Source organism: Taudactylus pleione, unplaced genomic scaffold (assembly GCF_031769625.1).
Source record: "Taudactylus pleione unplaced genomic scaffold, aTauple2 ptg000638l, whole genome shotgun sequence".
In the NCBI taxonomy this organism is placed as follows: Eukaryota; Metazoa; Chordata; class Amphibia; order Anura; family Myobatrachidae; genus Taudactylus; species Taudactylus pleione.
In genome coordinates this window covers 249695-272115 of record NW_028285040.1, presented here as the reverse complement: position 1 = coordinate 272115, position 22421 = coordinate 249695, and the positions used below count along the sequence as shown (strand labels likewise).

The 22421-nt window shown below is 47.0% G+C and overlaps 1 protein-coding gene across 1 annotated transcript in view; it reads right to left on the bottom strand.

Moving 5' to 3' along the window:
• NOP14 (NOP14 nucleolar protein) overlaps window positions 1–22421 on the bottom strand; it is a 34633-nt gene that overhangs the window by 5620 nt on the left and 6592 nt on the right. The window contains exons 4-13 of the mRNA XM_088454988.1: window positions 21970–22112; window positions 21559–21693; window positions 19734–19856; window positions 19079–19204; window positions 16586–16934; window positions 14993–15123; window positions 14716–14801; window positions 13258–13393; window positions 12421–12522; window positions 11190–11343 (exon numbers count right to left, since the gene is read on the bottom strand). Coding sequence (XP_088311114.1) covers window positions 11190–11343; window positions 12421–12522; window positions 13258–13393; window positions 14716–14801; window positions 14993–15123; window positions 16586–16934; window positions 19079–19204; window positions 19734–19856; window positions 21559–21693; window positions 21970–22112 — 1485 coding nt within the window. The remainder of the gene's footprint in view (window positions 1–11189; window positions 11344–12420; window positions 12523–13257; window positions 13394–14715; window positions 14802–14992; window positions 15124–16585; window positions 16935–19078; window positions 19205–19733; window positions 19857–21558; window positions 21694–21969; window positions 22113–22421) is intronic.

Below are 22421 nucleotides of genomic sequence, written 5' to 3'. Positions count from 1 at the left end.
CTGTGGGCAACTCAGTTTTGTTAACAAGCCCAAGGCAGGAGCAGGATAAGAGAGAAGGAAGACTGGTACACTGAAGTATCTCACTCCCACATAGAGAAGGAAACAAGTGACCAAGAGAAGAAACCTATAGAAGCCAGGTGCGTCAGGACGGGTGCCCTGTGGACCCTATGAACTTCAAAGAAAGTTAACAAGGGTAAGTTTTATCATAACTCTCCTGTTCTTCTTAGGTCCATATTAGATCCATAGGGCTCCACAGGGGAGACAATGGGGATGACCCAAAGCAGTTGTTCAAGGGCGGGGATGCTACTGAGAGGAGAACCCTGTGCCTGAAGGAAGCAACCTGAGATGCAAATGTATCAAAGGCATAAAACCTAAGAAAGGTGTGGACAGAATATCACGTGGCCGCCTTGCATAGTTGTGCAGCAGAAGCGCCACGGTAGGCTTCCCACGAAGGACCGACAGAGCGCGTAGAATGTGCAGATACTGCAGCTGGCACAGGAAGGCCCATCTGAGTGTAAGCCTGCGAGATAATCATGCAAATCCATTTGGCTAGAGTCTGCTTGTTAGCTGGCCATCCCTTCTTATGGAATCCATATAAGATGAAGAGGGAGTCCGATTGCCTGACGGAACTAGTGTGGTCCACGAATAGTCTTCAGAGCACGGAGCATATACAAAGAAGCTTCATCTGCAGAGAGGTCTGGTGATTGAATGGCCGGAACCACAATTTTCTCATTAAGGTGGAAATGAGAAACCACCTTGGGAAGGAAGCCCGCTCTACGAACAGTCCTGTCCTGATGAAAGATTAAAAATGGGGAGCGACATGAAAGCACCCCTAAATCTGATACCCTCCGGGCAGATGGTATAGCTAGAAGAAACAGTTTTCGCAGTGAGCCACTTGACATCCACTGATTCCAGGGGTTCGGTATGGCGGTTCCTGAAGTGCGTGGAGAACCACTGACAAATCCCACAGAGCCACAGGAGGGACAAAAGGGAGGTTGTATACGTAGAACACCTTGTAGGAAGGTGCGATCATCCATTAGAGGAGCAATTCTGAGCTGCACCCAGATGGACAGAGCAGAGACGTGCACTTTCAGAGATGCTAGGTGGAGATTGAGAATCCCCGGGATGAACACTGCGGAGATGGCGGGACACTTCTGCCATTGCTGTTCGATTTAGAGTGCCTCCCTGGTGATTGAGGTAGGCCACTGCTGTGGCGTTGTCTGCCTGTACTTGTACTGGCCTGTTCTGAAGGATATCCTGAGCCAGATTGAGTGCTCTGTAGATGGCTCGGAGTTCTAGGACGTTCATTAGTAAGGCTGTCCTGTCCAGGAAGGAGTGCTGGCCGGTGACCTTGCCCCACCCGAGAAGGCTTGCATCTGTGGTTAGGAGTACTCAATCCGGGATCCAAAAGGGCGTCCCTTGTTCAAGTGGGACGTCTGTAGCCACCAGGCCAGGGACAGGTGAACCTCTGGGGAGAGGTTCATCATTTGTGATCTGAGCAGATGAGGCAGCCCGTTCCACCTGGAGAGGATCAGATGTTGTAGGGGCCTGGAGAGAAACTGAGCGAACTCCAACATGTCGAAGGTGGACACCATGGATCCCAGGGTCTGCATTGCAGAGTGAATTGACACTCGGCGACTGTGTAGTATGCGCACTCGTTGCTGTAATATCGAGATTTTGTCTGCTGTTAGGAAGATTTTCTGAACCTGGGAGTCCAGGAGGGCGGGACTGGAAGGCCCTCATGAATGTAAGCCTCAGAGAAGCCATCTAGCCAAAGTTTGTTTATTGGCTGGCCATCCTCTCTTGTGGAAACCATAAAGAACAAGGAGTCCGATTTCCGAAGAGAACTGGCGCGATCCACCTAAAACCTGAGGGCACGTACCACATCCAATGAGGCCTCCCCTGCCGAGAGGTCTGAGGAATTAAAGCCCGGCACAATAATTTCTATATTAATGTGGAAACTAAAGACCACCATAGGAAGGAACCAGGGCGAGTTTGAAGCACTGCCCTGTGCCTATGAAAAACTAGAAGTGGGGAACGACAAGAGAGAGCCCCTAAATCAGAAACTCTTCTGGCGGAAGCAATGGCAAGAAGAAAAACAGTCTTGGCAGTAAGCCATTTGAGATCCACTGCTGGAACCACACAGAAAGGGCAGAGATATGGAACTTCAGAGTAGCAAGGCGGAGACCAAGGTCTAAACCCGCTTGCAGGAAAGCCAACACTCTGGGCAACCTAAACACTTCGGGGTCGTAACCTCTGGGACACCACCATTCAAAGTAGGTATGCCACATACCCTGTGGTAAATCCTGGCAGAGGCAGGTTTCTGTGCTCTGAGCATGGTGTTAACCACAGAGCCGGAAAAAACTTTGGACCTTAGGAGGGATGTCTCAAGAGCCACGCCGTCAAAGACAGATGACCCAGATGTGGGTAGAGGCAAGGACCCTGAGACAACAGGTCCAGACGTTGAGGCAACAGCCACAGCGTGTCGATGGAGAGACTCCGAAGATCTGAGTACCATGGACGTTGGGGCCACCAGCAGGACCATGCCTCCCTCTTGTTTGAACTTCCGAATTACTCGAGGAAGGAGGGAGATTGGAGGAAACAGGTACATAAACTGGAAAGTCCACTTGACTGACAGAGCGTCCACCAAGAGAGCACTGGCGTCTCTTGTCCTGGACCCGTACTGAAGCAGCTTGTGATTTAGTCGAGAGACCATGAGGTCCCTGTCTGGAAGGTCCCACTTGTCAACTAGGAGATGAAACACTTCTTGGTGAAGAGACCATTCCCCTGGATGCACGTCGTGACGGCTGAGGAAGTCCGCTTCCCAATAAATTGATTGGAAGCGCACAGATTCCTCTGCGGTCCACCTTCCCTGAAAGGAGTGTGGACCCGTCACTGCGCCCCAGCCCTAAAGACTGGCATCCTTCGTCAGAAGGACCCAGTCCGAGATCCAAAAGGGACGGCCCATGGTGAGGTGAGCCATCTGTAGCCACCAGGTCAGCGAGCACCATCATTTGAGTACGTATATGATGGGGGAATCAGTCCCACTTGGAGAAGATCAATAGCTGCAGATGCCGGGATGAAACTGGGCATACTCCCGTGGTAAGCGCTGTACCTTAGGAATTGCCGGGACACTGCAGGGAGAAAGCGGCTTGATGTGGTGATCCCAAGATGCGCTGGCAAGCTGCCGTTTCAGAGTCGTAGCGGCGTGGATGGTATGACGGAGAAGTATGCAGAGATGACCATGTGTGCCGGCACTGTAGTCTGTAGATGGCGTTTGTGTGGTCTACTGTGCTGGGCCTACTAGCACTTGCATCATTAACAGCTGGAAGTACAGTAATGTGAGGCTGACTTTTGTCAATGGAGGACTGTACCAATAGGACTATTTACCAAAATGTTGAGTATATATTGTGGCATAGACATCAGCAAGATGAGTATTCTTAAATATTTGCAATGCTCGAGGTCTGAGAATTAATTTGTTTAAGGCTGGTTTAGTAATAGAAGATGTAGCAACAAACAAAAGAGAAAATGTTCCTAAGCGCTATATAGTTTTTGTTGTTTTTATATATTGGTTATTTTATTTTCAAAAGCCAACATTCTATGAACAAAACAAACCCAATAAACAGAATGCAATACAGTGAAGATAAACAAGACTGTCACTTAAGGGGCCCATACATCTGCGACTGATTGCCGCTATTCCCTGAATTCCCGACACATGGCTCTGGGAAATCAAAGATGTTGTGTTTCCCAGGTTTGCCGATCCCAACCAAAAAATTATCGAGGTTGGCGAGTCAGGGAATTTTTAACATGCAGAATTTTCCAGATTCCAAGACGGATCGCCGATCAGCGTTGGGGGACCGGGGAATTGTGGCGCTGATGTATGGCCTGCATAAGATTCATGAGAAAATCAGGGCAGAAATATAACAGACATTCAAATATATAGATAAAGAAATCATGCACCTCACTTAGTGATACATGACCTGATATCCTTATTAAAGGTTTTAACTCTTCATATTGAAGACCTTGTAAAAAAAAATTACACGTTCAGTAGTTATTGCATCTCTGCGTTGCAGCTGTGCGATATGAATGTTGCGACTGCAAACTGGCGCTAGTCTGTTATTTCCCATCAATATGTTGTACATAGACTTAATGCTGTTTTTAATTTTCTATGTTTATCAGCGCAAGGATACTCTGCTTAAAGAGTACCAGCAAAGGGGAAAGACCAGTGTGTTCCAAGATAAAAGATTTGGAGAATATGACACAAAATTAACTCCAGAGGAGAAGATGATGAAGAGATTTGCTCTGGAGCGACAGGTACAGCTCGGTACAGAGGTTAGTGCTGGATATTTCACCGATTTAATAGCTCAGTTTATTGATGGACTATATTATTTCGGTAAACTGACGACTAATCCCCTTTTTCTGACTATTTACACTGTACAGAAGAGTGAATAACTTTAGCTTTACCGCCTCTTCATAAGTTGCTCACTGCCAGCTATCTAATTTCTCTGAAAGTCCATCCCACATCCATAGTTAATGGCCTTGTTTATGAAACTCATTACTGGTACCAGGGCTGCATAAAAATCGGATTAAAAAAATAAAAAAAATAAATAAATATATTTGATTTAAATCAGATTTTTTGGCTTTAAATAGGATTTTTTTTTTTTTTAACTAAACGTTTTAAAATTTAAAACGTTTACTTTAAAAAAAAAATGTAATAAAAAAATCCTATTTAAATCAAATAAATCTGTTTTTGATAAGAAAAAAAAAAAAAAAAAAATCAAATTTTTTATGCAACCCTGCCGGTGACAAAAATAGACCGTACAGCATGCTCTATTAACCTCTTATGCATTACAAAGGCAGTAAAGCCATTGCATAAAAGGCAGTTACCCATGACTGACGATAGAGTAATATGCAAGATAAGTCACCCCCCGAAGAAGCTGGAGCCAGGCAAGCCGACTTAGCTGCTGCCAAGGTATTCACAATTTTGTCCAAAATAAGGGCCAAACAAGACTTTACCATCATAAGGCAAACATTCCAACCTCTTCTTGGATTCTGCATCAGCCCTCCAAGAACGGAGCCACAGAGAACGGCGAGCCGCAATGGCCACAGAGGAAACCCTGGCATTTAGTAGGCCAACATCCAACGCTGCCTCATTTATATAGGTAGCTGAATCTCAGAGATTTCCCACCAGATTCAGCCGTTCCCTGGTAGCATTAAAGGCTAAGGATGTTTCAAGGCTATTAGCCCAACATTCCATGGCCCAAGCCACCCAGCAAATGGCCATAGCTGGTCTGCACATAGCCCTCGAAAGGGAATAAACAGATTTAAGCCATACCTCTACCTTCCTATCTGTAACATCCCTCACGGATGACATGGAAGGCATAGGAAGCGTTGCGCTTCTTACCAAGCGAGTGACATGGGAATCCACCAGCGGTGGAGTCTCCCATTTGGAAAAATAATTCTCAGCATAAGGGTAAGCAGAGACTAGACGCTTCTGCGGTTGATACCGCCTTCCAGACGTTTTCCAAGCTACCTCCAAGTGATTCACAAATTGGTCAGACAATGGGAATATAGCCTCAGTCACCTTTTCTTCCATGAAATATGCATGCCTAGATTTAGGTGCAGGAGGCTCATCCTCCTCAATGATCAGGGCTGCCTTTACAGCTTGCATTAGCCCTGGAAAATGTGTATACATATATATATATATATATATATATATATATATATTTTCATTCAGACTCATCCAGGGGCAGCCCATCATCAGATGACAACATCATCATCATATACAGTAGATTGCGACGATGGCAAGACCCTTTCAGCTGGTCTGCTGATAAGTGCGTCCTGCTGGCATATCTCAGTCGCACCCTGCAATATAGCAGGAACTGTATTAACCGACTGAGGGGGCAACACCTGAGAAGGTGTAGGAGGTTGCAGCAGGTTTTTCACTAGCAAAAGGTGCTGTTGTTGAAAACTGAACTGTGGACACATAGGAGGGCCTGCTAAACGCCCTGCAGTGGTTGTTAGTGCCTTTGCAAAGCACTCCTATGGTGGCTCCTGCTGAATGGCCGAAGCCTCAGAAGGACCCGGGGCAGTATAACACCGGAAACATAACTCCTCAGAGGCTATGTCCCCTGCCCCTAACACTGCTGTACATTTTTTACAGAGCAGTATAATAGGGGTTAATTTAGTCATATCACTCTCACTGCCAGACATAGTATAGAGGTTCACTTAATAAGAGACTGAGTCTTAGCTGCGACTTGTGCCACACCCGTGCACATGGCCTTTTCAGAATAGCAGAATAGGTACAGGCATAGCAATAAAAGACTGTTATAGTTTTTAGCAAAGAAGACACACAGCGCTAGCATACAGTCGCAAACAAATGCAGAAAACAATAATACCTGCACTTAATGGCACTTCCTTAAATCAACTACAAAGACTTAACATCTAGGAGGACAAAAAGTGCAACATACACTGACCAGAGGAGAGGTATGTAGGGGGACCTGTACTCCGCACTGCCTGTGGAGATCAGCAACACACAGCCAGGAGAATGACCCAAGAACTCATGGGGAAGCGGAGCCGGAAACAGGAAGCTGTCACAGATCAAGCCAGACCACAGTGGAAGGCGTGTCCAGCAGTGAGGAGGAGCCAGTTGTTAGACAGGGAAGGCTGCCTCACCTGGCCAGTGTTTAACCCCTGGGACACTGGAGTGTTCCGAAAAACTCCAGTCCCAAGTGGCTTAGTGTGGACGTATGACTCAGTGCCTGGCCACACTTGCTGTCATCCCCAGGGTGTCTCCCAACCCTGAAGTAAAAAAAGACTGCATCTCTGCACGCACTTAGAAAAACTTTACATTTTCAGGGCTGTTAGTAACAGCCCCACTGCAATACAGTGACCAGACTCCGGCTGGACACCAAACGAAACTGAGGAGCCTCCGGCCCCGTTGCATCCTGGTAGAAAAAAAATTTAACTGCATGGTCCCGGATGTCTTTATCATCACCTATACCCCAATGTTTCCTGTGGACCTTCTATGGACCCTGAAGGAGAAATTTAAATAAAAAAAAAACCTAAATCATAAAATAAGCTTGGGCTGCTTAATAGCAGCCCCACTGTTAAACGGTGATCCAGTTCCTGCAAGACACCAACGAAACGGAGTTGCCTGCAGGCTGTGGGCAGGGTATATAGTAGGAAGGACCAGAGCATCCCGGGATTGAAAAGCTTTGCTGTTGGTGTCCAGTCCTCCAGGTCCCACCTACACCCCATTGTCTCCCCTGTGGAGCCCTATGGACTCTGAAGAAGAAAGTACGTCTACCCGTGGGGGAGCTACCACAGGGAACACTAGGTGGTCCGCAAGTTTTGCCAGCACTTGTGAAAAAGTAGCCCAGGGTGGGTCCTGAGGAGAGGACACCGGGACTGAAGAGCTCGGGGCATTTTAACAAGATGCTCAAATACCATCCTGAATGAGGTCCTCTGAAGATAAGCCTGCTGAGCAGGACTTACAAAACACCAGAGTGGGAGGAGCAGGTTGCTTGTTATTCTTGCCTCTGCCTGACATGGCTGCAAGAATAATGTAACACACAATCCGACACAGGTCAGTAAGCACCCCAGATGTATGTGTAATATGGCACAGTGTAGTGCGCAACAGCGATATATAGTATGTGATAGCCCTCACAAATATAGGGAGATGTGAGGTACAATTAACCCCTTATTCCTTAGTATGCCAGGGTTATAGTAGAATAAAGGGAAAAGGTATAAGCTGACAGTAATAGGAATAGAAAACAGACAGCAGCCTTAGCACAAGTGACATACAAATGCAGAGCATACAATATAACTGCAGTGGGCACTAAACTCAACTACACAGACCGCAGTGGCTGGTAGGATATAGCGCTGTATAACCTGGCCCTTGGGAGAGGTATACAGGGAGACTGGAACCAGCGTTCCTGGAGACCTGAATGCAGAAAATGGCTACCGTGAGTCTCAGAGGGGGCGGAGGGAAGAGCAGCTCAGGGAGCAGCAAGACAGCAGTGGAATGGCGCCCTGAGCTGGGGGAGGGGCCGCAGGGAGAGCACATTCTCCCCTATGCTGACAACCACCGGGTCCCCTGGCTTTAATTGTGCCCTGCGCCAGTGCTTGTAATGCCCTAGTGGAGTCCTGGATAGACCAGTGTCCACATCAGCGCCTCGTCTGTCTCCTGAGACTGGAGCCAAAACTGCGCATAGACACATGTCCCCGCCAGTGGTGATCTGCCTTACCTGTCCTCTTGAGTCCCGGCTGCAGTCTGGGGTCTAGGGAGCCTTGCTAGCCAAGTCCCCCTGAGAGCCCCGCCGGGAGTTCCTAGCCGAGGGCTGGTGTCAAGGCGCTGCGGAGGGGTGATGGAGCAGCAGTGCAGACGTCTAAAGGACTGTCTTGCGCTGCTGCTCAGTAGTAAAATAAATAAAAATAAAAGTAAATCATAAAAATAAGCTAAATAGCAGCCCCACTGTTAAAACGGTGATCGAGCTCCTGCCGGACAACAACGAAACTGAGTTGCCCTCAGGCTGTGGGCGGGGTATAGGGGGAAGGACCGGAGCATCCTGGGATTGAAAAGCTTTGCTGTTGGTGTCCGGTCCTCCAAGTCCCACCTACACCCCATTGTCTCCCCTGTGGAGCCCTATGGACCCTGAAGAAAGAAAATATTTATATAAAAATAAATTTAATAAATGTAGAAAGCTACAGTCAGCCAGATGGACAAAGTTCTGTCTATGCTGAGCACAGCGCATGGGAGCCAATACAAAATAAACTGTTTATTGTTCTAAGTAATGACACGAACATGTGGAGCACATAACATATTACAGCTAATGGCTAGGAGAAATGAAAGCTTTATATAAAACATGCAAACAAACATCCAAAACGTCTAAGAACATTGTGCAGCTGGTCGCTGGACCCTGGCACATCTAGAAGATAAGTGCCTGACAAAAATAAATGTTTATAGGCTACAATACACTCAGACATGATCTAAAAGCAACATTCATGTAAATAGAAACTGGTAAATGGTCACAAATGCAAATTCTACAACACAAGGAAGTAATGTGACTATAATGTATCACTATGTCATTATTGTTATTGTTACAGTGCAGGCAGTCATTCGTTACATAAGATTCTCATATGTTTTAAAGGGGACCGGTCATATGCACACAGCAGGGTTATAGTAGTGCACCAACAGAGTACGGTTACTACAGAACACACATCTATAGTATACACAGCCAGTGAGCTTCTATACTCATAACTAACACACTACTGCACCCAAGTATAGCAGTCAGCACCCCCCCTTCAAAACACAGCTGCCCATTATGTCCCTTCACCCACTGTCCCCCAACACCGCTCACCAGCCAGTGTCACTCCCACTCACCCATACAGCTACTTAGCTACACACCCCCTATAGACAATAAAACAGCATCTACGGTTGCCCCACTCATACCAATATTGCGGCAAGTACCAGCCCTACCCTTACCAGTTTTGCAGCCAGTGCCCCCCTGCTCTGATCAGTATTGGGTCCAGCAACCACCCACCCTCACCAGGCGTAAAATAAACTTCTGCTGCCCTCCCACCCCACCCTTACCATTATTGCGCCCAGTGAGCCCCCCCCACCACAACCTTACAATAATTGCTACCAGTGCCTACCTTTATCAGTATCGCAGCCAGTGACCCACCCTGCCCTTTCCAGTACCACTGGCAGGGCATGCCCTTACTAGCATTGTGGTCAGCGACCAACCGCCAAAAACCTCTGCTGCCACCCTCACCTTACCAGTCTCCACCTTTACCAGCATTGCACCCAGTGCCCCCACCATACCATAGTAGATACCATTTGCTCACCCTTACCAGAATTATGGCCAGTGCAAACCCTGCCCTTACCAGTGCTACAGTCAGTGACCACCCGCCCTTACCAGGCAGACAATAAAACAGCCTCTACTGCCACCCCAAAGGGGTTGTTATCAGTGTTGAGGCCAGTGCCCCCCGCCCTTACCATTACTGCTGGCAGTGCACACCCCTTTACTAGTATTGTGGCCAGTGCCGCAAACCTTACAAGTATTGCAGGCAGCGACAGCCCCTGTCCTTACCATTATATCGGTCAGTGCCCCCTCCCATACCCTGCAGTAATATAGCCAGCGTAACTCCTTATGGAAATCATTAAAATAGCCAGCTGAGCACCAATATCAAGGTAACAAGTGTGTATACACTTCAGTGTAGGCCTCTTTAGAGCATGTTATAGGATAAATTCAATTATTTTGAATAAATGTGAAATGAAAATAAAGCAGGTGCACCAGCCATAAAAAATGGTCAGTTAGGAAAGTGCAGCTCTAATGAACGGATAGTCTGGAGGCTATATTTTTACCTGTACGCTGTTGCCAGCTATATTTTTACCTGTACGCTGTTGCCAGCTATATTTTTACCTATACGTTGTTGGCGGCTAACGTCAATTATATAGATACTTATGGGCAGATTCAAATAGACTTGGGACACGGTGGCTTCGGTGCGTTAACTGCAGAAGGTGAGAGCAGAATCTGCCTCACGTAATAGGCTGGCAATTGCACAAGGCAAGCTGCCTGCAGCAGATTGCAGCTATCTGAATCCACCCTTAGGGGCTGCTTCTGGGTCAGACGCACTGCCGGAGGCAATGAGCGTTTTTTTTGTTTCGTGCATTTGCGTCCAAGTCACACTGCGCATGCGTCCAGACTCTCATTGCGATTGAGACGCACCGTCTCAGAAATGGTCTTGAAATGTATTGTCGAGGGCTTTCGCCGAAATGTGGTTGCAGACTCAGACACACAACTGCTCACAATGGAGGCCATCATTTGGTGGAGAATCAGCGTTTAGCATGAGACTGGTGAAAGTTTTAATGGTGCGACCGATCGTTGCGTCTAAAGATTCACCAAGCAGTGATTGAGCATCTAAGAGGGCGTCTCTGTCCTTGCAACATTCAAACATAGGTCTGTACACCAGGGGAGGGCTTGTAGCAGCATTTGCATCGAGTCGCAGTGCACAACCGGAAAAATCCCTATACACGGGCACTGCTGCATGCAACGCAGGATAAGGCCCTTAGGGGTCTATATACCAAGCCTTGAATAGAGAAAGTGGACAAAGAAAGTAATGACCAATCAGCTCCTAACTGTAAATAAACAGCCTGTAAAAGGTGATGACAGGAGGGTTCGTACCTACAGAAGCTTGGCGTGTGGTGGCCAAGTGGAGGATTCCCAGGAGGAAGTTTATCAGCTCTGGTATAAACCTCTGAGACAGAGACACGTACTCCAGGAACATGCAGCAGATGAATAGTCCAGCAGCGACGTCTTCTAGCGAGGACACGTGACACTGAGACAGAGAAGCTTTGTTACTGCACAGCAATGCAAGGGCCAGGCATGAGTGCGCCCTGGCTATAAACAATACTTTTCCATTACAATCACACTGATCTGCAGGGCCGTAACTAGGGTGGTGCAACATGTGCCATGGCACCACAGGGCAGGGGGCGCTGCTCAGGCCTGTCTGTTTTCTGTTTATAATCACTCTCACTTTTAGCTTCCTCTTCTTTTATCGTCGGCATCTCCTGGCTGCCCCTATCTCCTCCCTGGCCGACTCCCCCCTTCCTTCTGGAAACCCCCGAAGCACTTTCAGTCACATTCTCTATTATTTAACACACACATTTCAAAATACTGTCATACCTGGGACTCAAACCTATCACATGGCAGTCAGACACCTTACACATGAAGCTATCTGCCCCATAATGTCTGATGGCAGACCTGAACACAGCCAACAAATCCTGACCCAGGTGTTACCAGACACCTAGAGTACCCTTGATAGGGTGATCAGCTCCTGGCACAGGTTACATACACAGATCTACCCCGCTGATACTTGCTGCATATACACTATAAGCTGCGCTCTTTCTATACCTTCAGTCGCTGATCTACACTGCCGGCTCCAGGCTTGTGCACGGCTGTTCTGATGGACAAATCTTGCTGCAGGTGCAGCGTCACCAGTGCTCTCCTACGTCTAGAGCTGGCGAGTTATAGTGCATCATTATTGTGTATCATTACTGCAGCCAGTGGAATACCACCTGGATAACAGAGGTAAAACGGGATCGGTACCCCTTTATCATCATACAGGACAAATCAGATGTGTCATGGCCCTTCCTCATGACATGAGGCCATGCCCCTTTTTCGGGAGCACGTCTTACGTCTCCATTTTAAAAAATAGGGGGGGAGCCAATGCTCTTTCTGGCACAGGGCACCAAAAAGTCTAGTTAGGGCTCTGCTGATCCTTGACGCTCTCCAGTGCGATTAGAAAATGGCCATCATGCAGTGATGCAATGAGCGGGCCAGAAAGGAGGCAAGTAGGCACTTTCATTGTGAATGCAAAACAGAAGAGAAATGAAAGAGGGCTGTGGTCTCCTACCTTCGTCAGTAACTGGCTCATCCCTGTCATGGCTGGGGTGACCACTGGATGCCAGAAATCGGAGGTGGGGAATAAAATGGCTGTAATCTTTAAGTACAGGAGCTAAATAAAAAAGACAAGACAACTGGGAATCACAGATGCTGGCATTATAAGTGTGTGGAGCACCAGGCTGGCTGCATAGATTCACAAGTTAAACCACAAAGTGGACCCGAGACAGAGAAGGCAGCCATTTTGTGGTCTTGCCTCAGGGCCCGATTCAGCTGCTGAACGCAGGTTGCCGTTTATGGGAATCTGCGCAGGACCCGTTCTGCGCACGAGGTGAACGGGTCCCCTGTGAACGCACGCAGGCCCCTGTATGTCAATCGGGCAGAGGCGTTTACGAGACGGAGCGGGGACGTGGACGGCCTGCGTTCCCGGGAACGGACGGGACCTGCGTCCATGGACGCAGAACCCAGGCCTCGCAAGCCGGCCAGCCTGCGTAAACTGAGCCTTACTCAGCTGGGCGGCGCCGCCCAACATCGCGACCGATGGTTACGAAGCTAGACGCAGTACAGGGATCGCAGATGCACAAGGGGGTGTCAGGCACCTCTTGCTGCATTTGTATTTTAGCTAGGACAGAATTGCAAAGCTGCTTAGGCAATTCAGTCCTCTGCTGAATCACCGCCTCGAGCCTATTTCCTAGCGAGCCAATAGGCTTCTCATGAATATTGTTCCACAAAATGGCCGTCCCCACTGTGAGTAGGTGACTGGTGCACTTTAATAACTAAACCCTGTTCTCTAATGTGACAGATAGAACCTACTAAAAACTGCGTAAGTAAAAGTATCTCAGATACGCACCACATGTAACGCTGGATAGGTGGCTCGGCCTTTGGATTCAATCATCTCATCCAAAGTACGAGCAATGTCCTGCAAAGCGCCCCGCACACTTTCAGCTGCAGTTTTCGGAAACATCTGACACAAGTTATACAGGGGGCTGTAGTAGATTAAACAAAAAAAAAAAAAAAAGCAAAAATATTAAAAATGGACATATTAAAGCAGGTTCTGGTGAGACACAAAATGCAAAACGTATTTAGTTTTTTCTTTAAAGCCTAAAATCTTAAAACAGTTACCATCAGCTCGTACAAATGTGTGAACACACCATCTTGGCATTTACCAGACCTGAAGATAATTCAGTTTGTATTCAGATTGGTTCCTTATGGAGCGGTAACCTCCGTAGCTCCTCGCAGCTCTATGAAATACTGACTGACACTTGTTCAGTTCCTTTATTCCCTTCACAATGAAAGCTCTCACTTACGCCTGTCCACTCTGTCTTCCTCACGTGTCCCTGTCATGTTTTGAATTGTTTCTGTGTGCATTTTGCTGAAGCAGTATCCTTTTATACATAACTGTTTTATCCATCTCTGCCAAGCCCGAGGCAATATTCCTCAGTCTACCTGTGGATTTGGTTGGAATCTCATCCATTCATTTTAATTCTACCTAATTGTAATGGTCATGTCGTCACCTTGTACGTACACCCGTCTCTCGCCTACCGTGTGAGGTTACTGTAAAGCTTTGCTTTTTTGCTCTGTACTTCTGCTATTGCTAGCTGTCATATATTGTACTCATGCTATGTCATTCTGATATGGTTTCAGGATTACCGCTTGCACAGGGTAATTTACCGCAAAAACCATAAATAAATCAGTTACTGAAACAGACTAAATACTATAAAGTATCCAAAAACATTTTTTTTAAATAATGTACTTGTACCTTCTTTGTCACACGATTGTTTCCTTACTCGACTGTAAGAATACTGGCTCTTAAATAAAATGTAAAAAAAAAAGTAAAGGATATATTCCAACCAGGGCACTTTATGTGGAGAGTTTGTATGTTCTGTGGTTTCTGGCAGATGCTCAGACTTCCTCCCACAGCTCACAGATTAGGTTAAATGGCTTCTCACAAAAATTGCCCGAGTGTGTGTGTGGTAGGGACTATAGATTGTAAGCTCCACCACGCCAGAGACTATTAATACTCACACAGTAAAGTGCTGCTAATTATGTTGGCGCAACTTTAAAAAGTTAGAAAAAAAATTAAATAAAGAACCACCACCCCCTGGAAAGACATCCTGGTCATTTGTTGTATAGACACAACCGGTGAGTGACAGTCTGGGTGGATCACAGAATGACCGACAAGCCTGGAGACACATCTATAAGAATCACCAGATTCATCAGTTCTAGTCCAGGGAGGTATAAATAAAACCCTGCTGCAGGGTCTCCCGGCAAGGTTAAATAGAGCAATTATATCAGACAGACAACTTACATGATCATCTTGTCAACAGTGTGCAGATCAGGGGTTTCCTGCCCAGCCAAGTCCATGATATAATCCAGAAGGAAACCGATCAGTTTCTGCAAAATTATCCAAATCACAACAAGTGAAACTAAACTTTCTTCTCCAACCTTGGTGATTGCAACAGGATTACAGATAGTCAATGAAACACAAATATCTGGCAATATAAAAAGGTGGGTGTAGAGTTACTGCACTCCGCGTTATCCTTCCCCGGAGCACAGCGGATCACATGGATGAGTAAATCGCTCACCTCTAGTTTGGTCTTGTTCCCCTCAGCCAGACTCGGGTGGTTGCACTTCTGAATCCTTTCCAGGATGACGAGCTGCTCTTCAGCAGACTTCCCGCTCAGCAGAGACTGAAAACTCTCATTCGACTCAGGAACTGACAGCAAAACATAAAAACGTAAAGACTGAAAAATGGAACTATGGGGTTTATTTTCTGTTTGAAAAATGACAGTTGGGAGCTGATTGGCTGGAGCACCATCATCATATGCAACAAGTTTTATCACTCGCTGTGAATGATAAACTCATTGATAAATGTGGCCCAGAGTCCCCTGATATAGACCGTTGGAGTTTGTCTAGATCCTTTAGGTCTGTCATCGCTTTACACAATTACTGTTTTACACAGAGCAAACTAACAAATAAATAAATGCATAGGTCCTCAGCCTTATGCCAGGTACACACTAGACCAGGGGTGGCCAACCAGTCAAAGAGCCCAAAAATATCTGTAGGTATGTCCAGAGCCGTAACTAGACTTTTTGGTGCCCTGTGCCAGAAAGAGCATTGGTGCCCCCCTAATTTTTCAAAGGAGCATGATGCACCCAAAAAAGGGGAATGGCCTCATGGGGAAGGGTCAGGGAAGAGATATGGGAGGCCAGGAGATGCTGGGGATGAAATAAGAGGAAGCCACAAATGAGAATGATGATAAACAGAAATTTGACAGGCCCAAACAGCGCCCCCTGCCCTGTGGTGCCCTGTGCGATGGCACCGGCCGCACTACCCTAGCTACGGCCCTGGGTATGTCAAGAGCCGAGATCATGCGTGCACCTAAGATACATATGCAAAAAGGGGTGTAGCCTTGTGCCAGCTAAGCCACGCCCTTGGTATGATTTTTGTAGGAGCATGTAAAAGCGCATGCACACAATCACTGTGGAGGTAACTATTAAAAGGGAAAGAAAAAGCCAGAACAATATAAAACACATTGAAAAAACAGATCCACATAAAATACACTGAAAAAGCCACATCCACAAATACATATTGAAAAAAAGAAGATTCACATATTACAATCCAGTCCCCCTTGTGTCACACCAGCAGCCTCTCATGTCACAACAGCAGCCTCCCCATGTGTCACTCCAGCAGTCAGTGTAAGTCAGGGGAGCGGCGTCAGGACAATGGAAGAGCCACAGGTTGGCCACCGCTGCATTAGACAATATGTCGTCCGATCCATATCGGGCACATTGGCCAGTGTGTACCCGCTATGTCATTTATGTTGCGTGCTCCCGCACATCTTCAGTGACATCACCCGTCGGACCTGCATGCAGGTGCGATATCGTTAGCGAGGGGCCATGCTGCCGGACGCAGCATGGCCCCCGGCGTTGTTCAGTCATCGGCAAGTGTGTCTGCACTTGCCGATGCCGGACCCCCCGCCGCTCGCGATATCTTGCTGGGTACACAGCTTTATTGTCCACTTTCTAAGTGAATAGAAACCGTTATACTGGGGATAAGTTCTCCAAAAGTAGGTCACTAAAATGGTACACGAGAGGGTTGTAGAACATGCATTTCCCTGCGGTACAGCTATAGGATCCATAGCCATCCAAACTCCCATACAGTTATTAGGAACTCACCTTCAAATGTGAATGGGAGCTGTGCGGTAGCCACCTTGGCTCCCTTTTGTTTGGCCTGTTTTTTTTTCTTTTTGGTTTCTATTTGCACCTCTTCATCATCCCCCTCCTCCTCCTCGCTCCCTGCATTAGATTCCAGGTCAGAGTAATTGTCCGAAGCGTTACTTTCTTCTGAGCCTTCCTCGTCACTGCCCTCATCTTCCTCCTCTCCAGCATCGTCGTCGTCGTCATCATCATCATCGTCATCATCATCATCCACGGCATCAGTGCCCTCACTGCCAGCATAGTCCTCCTCGCCCCCAGACTTCGCTTCCCCATGCTCTTCCGACTCTGGAAGGTTCATTTTCCCGTCCTGTCGGTGTAAACAAGATTCACTGCATCAACGGTTCTGTTCAAGGGGCTGTACTGCCACGTTGTGCGAGACACATTTTACATTTTGTATCATTCATCTCCATCTTAGCCAGAGAGCTTAATTAGAGTAACTAGTAATAGATTTCAAAACGCACACACTGTAGAAGAGGAGACTGTGGGCCCGATTCTGAGCCGTGTCTCTTTTGCAGTTATCACATCTGCAACTTTATGCAAATACCGCTACAAATCCCCTCCCTGGTGTATAGCTGTGCGCCTGAATGTGCAAGGACTGAGACGCCCACTGTCAACATCTGTAGACGCTGAAATACTGCTTCAGTGCCGTGACACGGCGTCAGTGCTCCCTGTGCCAGTCCCGCCCCTGAACACATGACATCATGCTGTGGGGGGCGGGGCCACTAGCACTGGGAAGTACCAGCACTGCCCAGAGCATCCTCAGGACTGCAGGGAGCCTGTCTGTAGTGACAAAGACACTCCTGACGGCACTACAGCTAGCCAGATGCAGGGATCATGGGGCTGCAACGGTGTCGCCCACAGAGCCCTGCCTCCTGGGCTACAGCACCGCTCACACACTCCTAGCTACATCCCTGTACTGCTTGACGCATCATCGTAACTTGCGTCTGCCGGAGTACGGACTATGTCAGCGTTTCTGTACGCAACCACTTCCAGTGACACACCTGCAGCAATACCATAAGACGCAACATGTGTCTATTTTTAGCCAACCCCACGTCACCACCAAGTCAATGTACAGAAACGCCACTCACATTTCTGCTACCGTGCATCCAAATCTGTACTGGGACTCTGCATGTACACAATCTGGATGCATGCAGAGCGCAAGGCAGGCGCTTGTGCAGAATAATAAGATTAAAAAAAAAGGAAGATTGTACCACTGCGTCCAACATCGCTGCCGCGCAAGACTTCGGTCCTGTACATATATAAAGAGTGTTTGAATATTTAAAATAATTTGTTTAAGATTTGGTGGATTGAGGATGTTCTCAGAGGCTGGATTCCAGTCAGGGGGGAGTACTGGATCATTAGCAGTAACACTGAGGTGTAAGAGGTCACAGGCTAACATACTTACTGTACGCGCGCAAGACACCTACACAACGGTTACACATATTATTGTGTTCCAGGTGACGTTGATAGAAAGCATATGATGAAAGCCCTCAACTGACCAAACAATTTGCACATAACTGATTTGTTTTACCTTATGGAAGAAATAAAGTATTTACACATTTAAATTAAAGAAAAAAAAAAATTCAAATATGTTCTTTGAGGGGACAAAGAAAACCTCAAATTCTGGACTATAGAGAAGTCAGACTGCATCACAATCGTGCGTCCCCACCGCCTCCTGACTGTTATGTGCTGCAGGGTGTAGCTCAGGTCATGGTGCTGCAATGTATAGGAGCAGCAATATAAAAGGGGATGTTATTTGTACAATGGGATGGAACCAGGCTGTGGGTAATTGGTCACCAGCCAGAAGTCAGCAACATTACTAGAGATTTACTTCCGGTAGCCAGACATGCTCTACATTGTATAGGACAAAGCAAGGTTCTATTGCTCTTATCAAAGATCATGCCTGCATTTCATATCTAAGGTGGGAGGGGTCTATATCGGTCCCTGATGACCCCGCAAGGTCTCCCAAGTTAAAAATAACACACACACAGCTATACTCCACCCGCTGTTCCTGCCCATATAAAACACCTTGATTATACAACATTAGCTTTATATTTGGGATAATAAAACATACTTTAGGGTTAAGTTTGGGATTGCAGTAACGTGACAGTGGGAGAAATCTGAGAGAAACATATTTGCTTTGTCAATTTGTATTCTAGGTAAGGGGCATACACTGAACAGCTCTTTCAAAATGAATAAAAGAATCCCCTGTATATCAACAACCCAAAAAATATTTTTATAGTTTGCTTAGTCAGATTAACAAGCTGAAAAACCACCCCTGGTTCTGATGAGGTTAACAAAAAAAAAAATGAAATTGAAATAAAAAAAACACGCAGATTCTTATTTACTATCCTCGTCTCGTCATTAATAACGTTCTACCACTGTCATGTGACCAAATCAACATTTTTTTTCATACCTTTCTATAGCACTATACACACACACGTATGTTACCTTATAGGACAGCATCAGACGATCGTCGTTGTCTAATACGAACCCGTCCATCAAATCGTCGGCAGAGATGTGTTTGGGCTTCTTCTTACTCTTGTCCTCCCCTCGCATGCGCCGGAGCCGCTCAGCCTGTAATAATATCACTGATAAAGGCAGCTGGCACTAAACATGGATTCCTACTCATTGCGTCTACAGACCCGTTTCTAACAGAACAGCGTATAGCAGGGCAAATATATTACGGTCGTTGTATATCTTAGATTGTATTTTTAAAATAATCTGAAATGAGATGTATGAAATGTGCTTACAGCCATCATTATTCTTTCTGTATCAGGTTTGCAGCCCTCTGCGCTAATGGGGGACCCTGCTCCTTCTTTATAGTCTGTGGGTCCGCTGCCTCCATCACACACACCTGCCCTCACTAACATTATTACACAAGTGGGCAGGTCACTGTCCCCACACATCCTTTCCTGAAATACTCTGTTCTACTGTGAACATTGCTATAATGTGTCCTATGCATAGCCACAAAAATATTTACATCTTGGATGATCAGGAAATGAAGATTAAACACAGTAAGGGATACTAAGTGCCCCCCGCATACATCACTCACACCTGCGTGCTCTCATCATAGTAAGGAACCAGCACACGGCGGCGGTTGTACCTCTTGCTTCTGCAGGCGCTCCTGTTCCTCTTTAGCAATCTCCTCTTCAGATTTCATACGGTCTGAAGGATTAGCCTTCATCTCAAAGCCAAGCTCACGGACTATCTTGTCATAGTCATTAGGCTGGTCAACAAGAAGAAACTGATGAGAAAAGCAATATAGACATCATATAGCAAAGGCACAGAGCTATAAAAAGAGGCTGCTGAAGGTTTCCACACTGTGGAATATCACTTTCTTTATATGATCCCATTAGGATCTTTTACTTGTTTTTGTATTTATGAAACTTTATTAGGAAGTTACGCAATAAAATGGAGACACTACTAGTATGTTTAGACTGGAGTGCTGTGCCGGCTAAGGATTCGGAATCAAACAATGTAATTCTTAGCCCTACTCATGATGCGCCACTAGAGGGAGCTGTGCACTAATCCCTAATTACCGTACTGGGGAATCAATGCATGCTAAAAGAAGAATGCTAACTATAAACTGAATAAGTTTATAAACTATTTTATAAAACTAATTGAATAAAAAGTTACCTTCATTAATAATAATTGGTTCCAGTGCACAGGGCCATATAATTGCGGTGATAGCTGTTACCATGAATATTATGTTTATGACAAAGCATAAACAGTATAAGTCTCATTATCCTCCAAGATAATCAGTCATAGCAGAGTACTCTCCTGCTACAAAGCCCCATACACACTGGACGATCAATTGGAACGATAGCTTTGAACAATACAGGGCTTGCCAAATCCTGGGGGCCAGGTCGCCATGGCGACCAGATTTTGCTGAATGGCTACCAGATTTTGCAGGGAGGGCGGTAGCAGACCCTCATCTGCCCCAGTGCAGATTAGTGTGTGTAGTATTGCAGTGGTCATTTTATGCACAGGGATGCATGTGCTGAGAGTCGCCTGCAGTGATTGATGTGTCTGTCCGTCCTGGCCTGCGCTGGCTTCTCCTGTACGTCCCATCCTGCACTGACTCCTCCTCTCCATATCGGGCCTGCGCTGGCTTCTCCTCTCCGTCCCGGGCCTGATGTGACTCCTGCTGTCTGTCCCAGTCTGTGCTTATCCTCCTGTACGTCCCGGCTGTCTGCTGTATCCTAACTCCAGCAGCATAGAGCTCTCTGGTAAGAAAGTCTATGTGTGGCCAGGGAATGTGGAGCGGCTTCAGAGGGATAGTGGTGTGACCAAGAGGGGGGCGGCATGGCTGCGTAGGAGTGGTTTGCCGGCGGGTAGCCCCCTAGTTGTGTGGCTATTGGGGTGGCCTAGCTGCTCAGTAATGTGACCGCATGGAGGGGGGGGGTTGTTTGCCCGGGGGGAAGCTGCACAGCAATGTCGCAAATTTACTTGGGTGAGGAGGTGGGGGACGGTGGTCTCCTACATTTTAGAAAATTTTGTCAAGCCCTGGAACAATATATCGTTCAAATCGTCCAGTGTGTATGTACTAAGCGATGAACGATGCGCACTTCCGCAGGTCGTTAACGATATCCCCAGTCGTTTGTACATGCAGTCCAATCCGGGGATATCGTTAGCGATGCCCTGCCCCCCCCACCCACCCACTGTTGTTGCCGACATCGGCAAGTCTCTATGCGGCACCCCCGCATTCGACATCGCTCCGTAAAACACAGCGTCCAGTGTGTATGGGGCTTAAGAGCGAGGCACACATGGTGGGGTCGAAGTATGAAACCCTGCAGTTCCAAAATAGCAGAAACAAATATATAATGATGAGAAATAAAGAACGCTAATTAATAAACCAAAAGTAATAAGTCAAACACTCGACCAACTGAATAATCTGCTGAGCGCCCGTGTTACAGGACCCCTCTTACCTTAGGTAACTCAACCTCCACCCTCCGCTCACATTTAGGCCTCTTGTGAGATAACAGCTCCTGTATCGCCTTCCAGTCACTGTCCAGTTTTTCCGTTAGCTCCGTCGTCTTTTCTCTCTGACTCTGCCGTTCCCTCTTTTATCAGAATGAAAAGAATAAAACACACAGTTAGAAGACGGGACCAGTGACCCCTGCACTCCACCAGCCGGACCAGTAACGATGGGTGGCACCAGTATTTGTCACTGGAAATGGGAGAGACTACAGTACTGCCAATCTTGCATGGAGTTCACGGATTGACTTCTCTAAAGCTGCCCCATAGCATCCATTGGACTCTTCTCCAACCTAGTGCACATATTACCTTTCATTGGACAAATTAAAAGAGCCTTAAATCACCCCAACAACATTACAAACCTTCTCCAGCTTGGATTTTGCAATCAGCTCCTCGATCAGCTCTTTACGTGTTTTTGGCTTTTCAGGTTCCTCGTCTTTCAGTTCAGATGGAGCCTTCTTCCTGAGCAGCCCGCCACCCCCGAAATGTGCAGATGTCAACTCGGCTGCAAAGGAAACCAAACTAAACAACTGTCTGATATGTTCACAGCAACCTTTAAAGATTGTGGGCCTGCGAGTGTGCAGAATGGGTCCGGCGTAGTCACGAGCAGATCATTTTATGCCTCTGCCTGAATGACAGGCAGATACATTTAAGGAGTGGTACTGCCGCCGTTCCTGGAAACGAGGTTGTGTCTGCCTCGTTTTCCGGAAGTGTCAAGCCAGGGGACTGCGTCGACCGACGCAGGGTCCTGGGCTCGCAAACCAGCCAGCCTGAGTAAGCTGAGGCCAACTCAGCTGGCCAGCGGCCAGGTGCC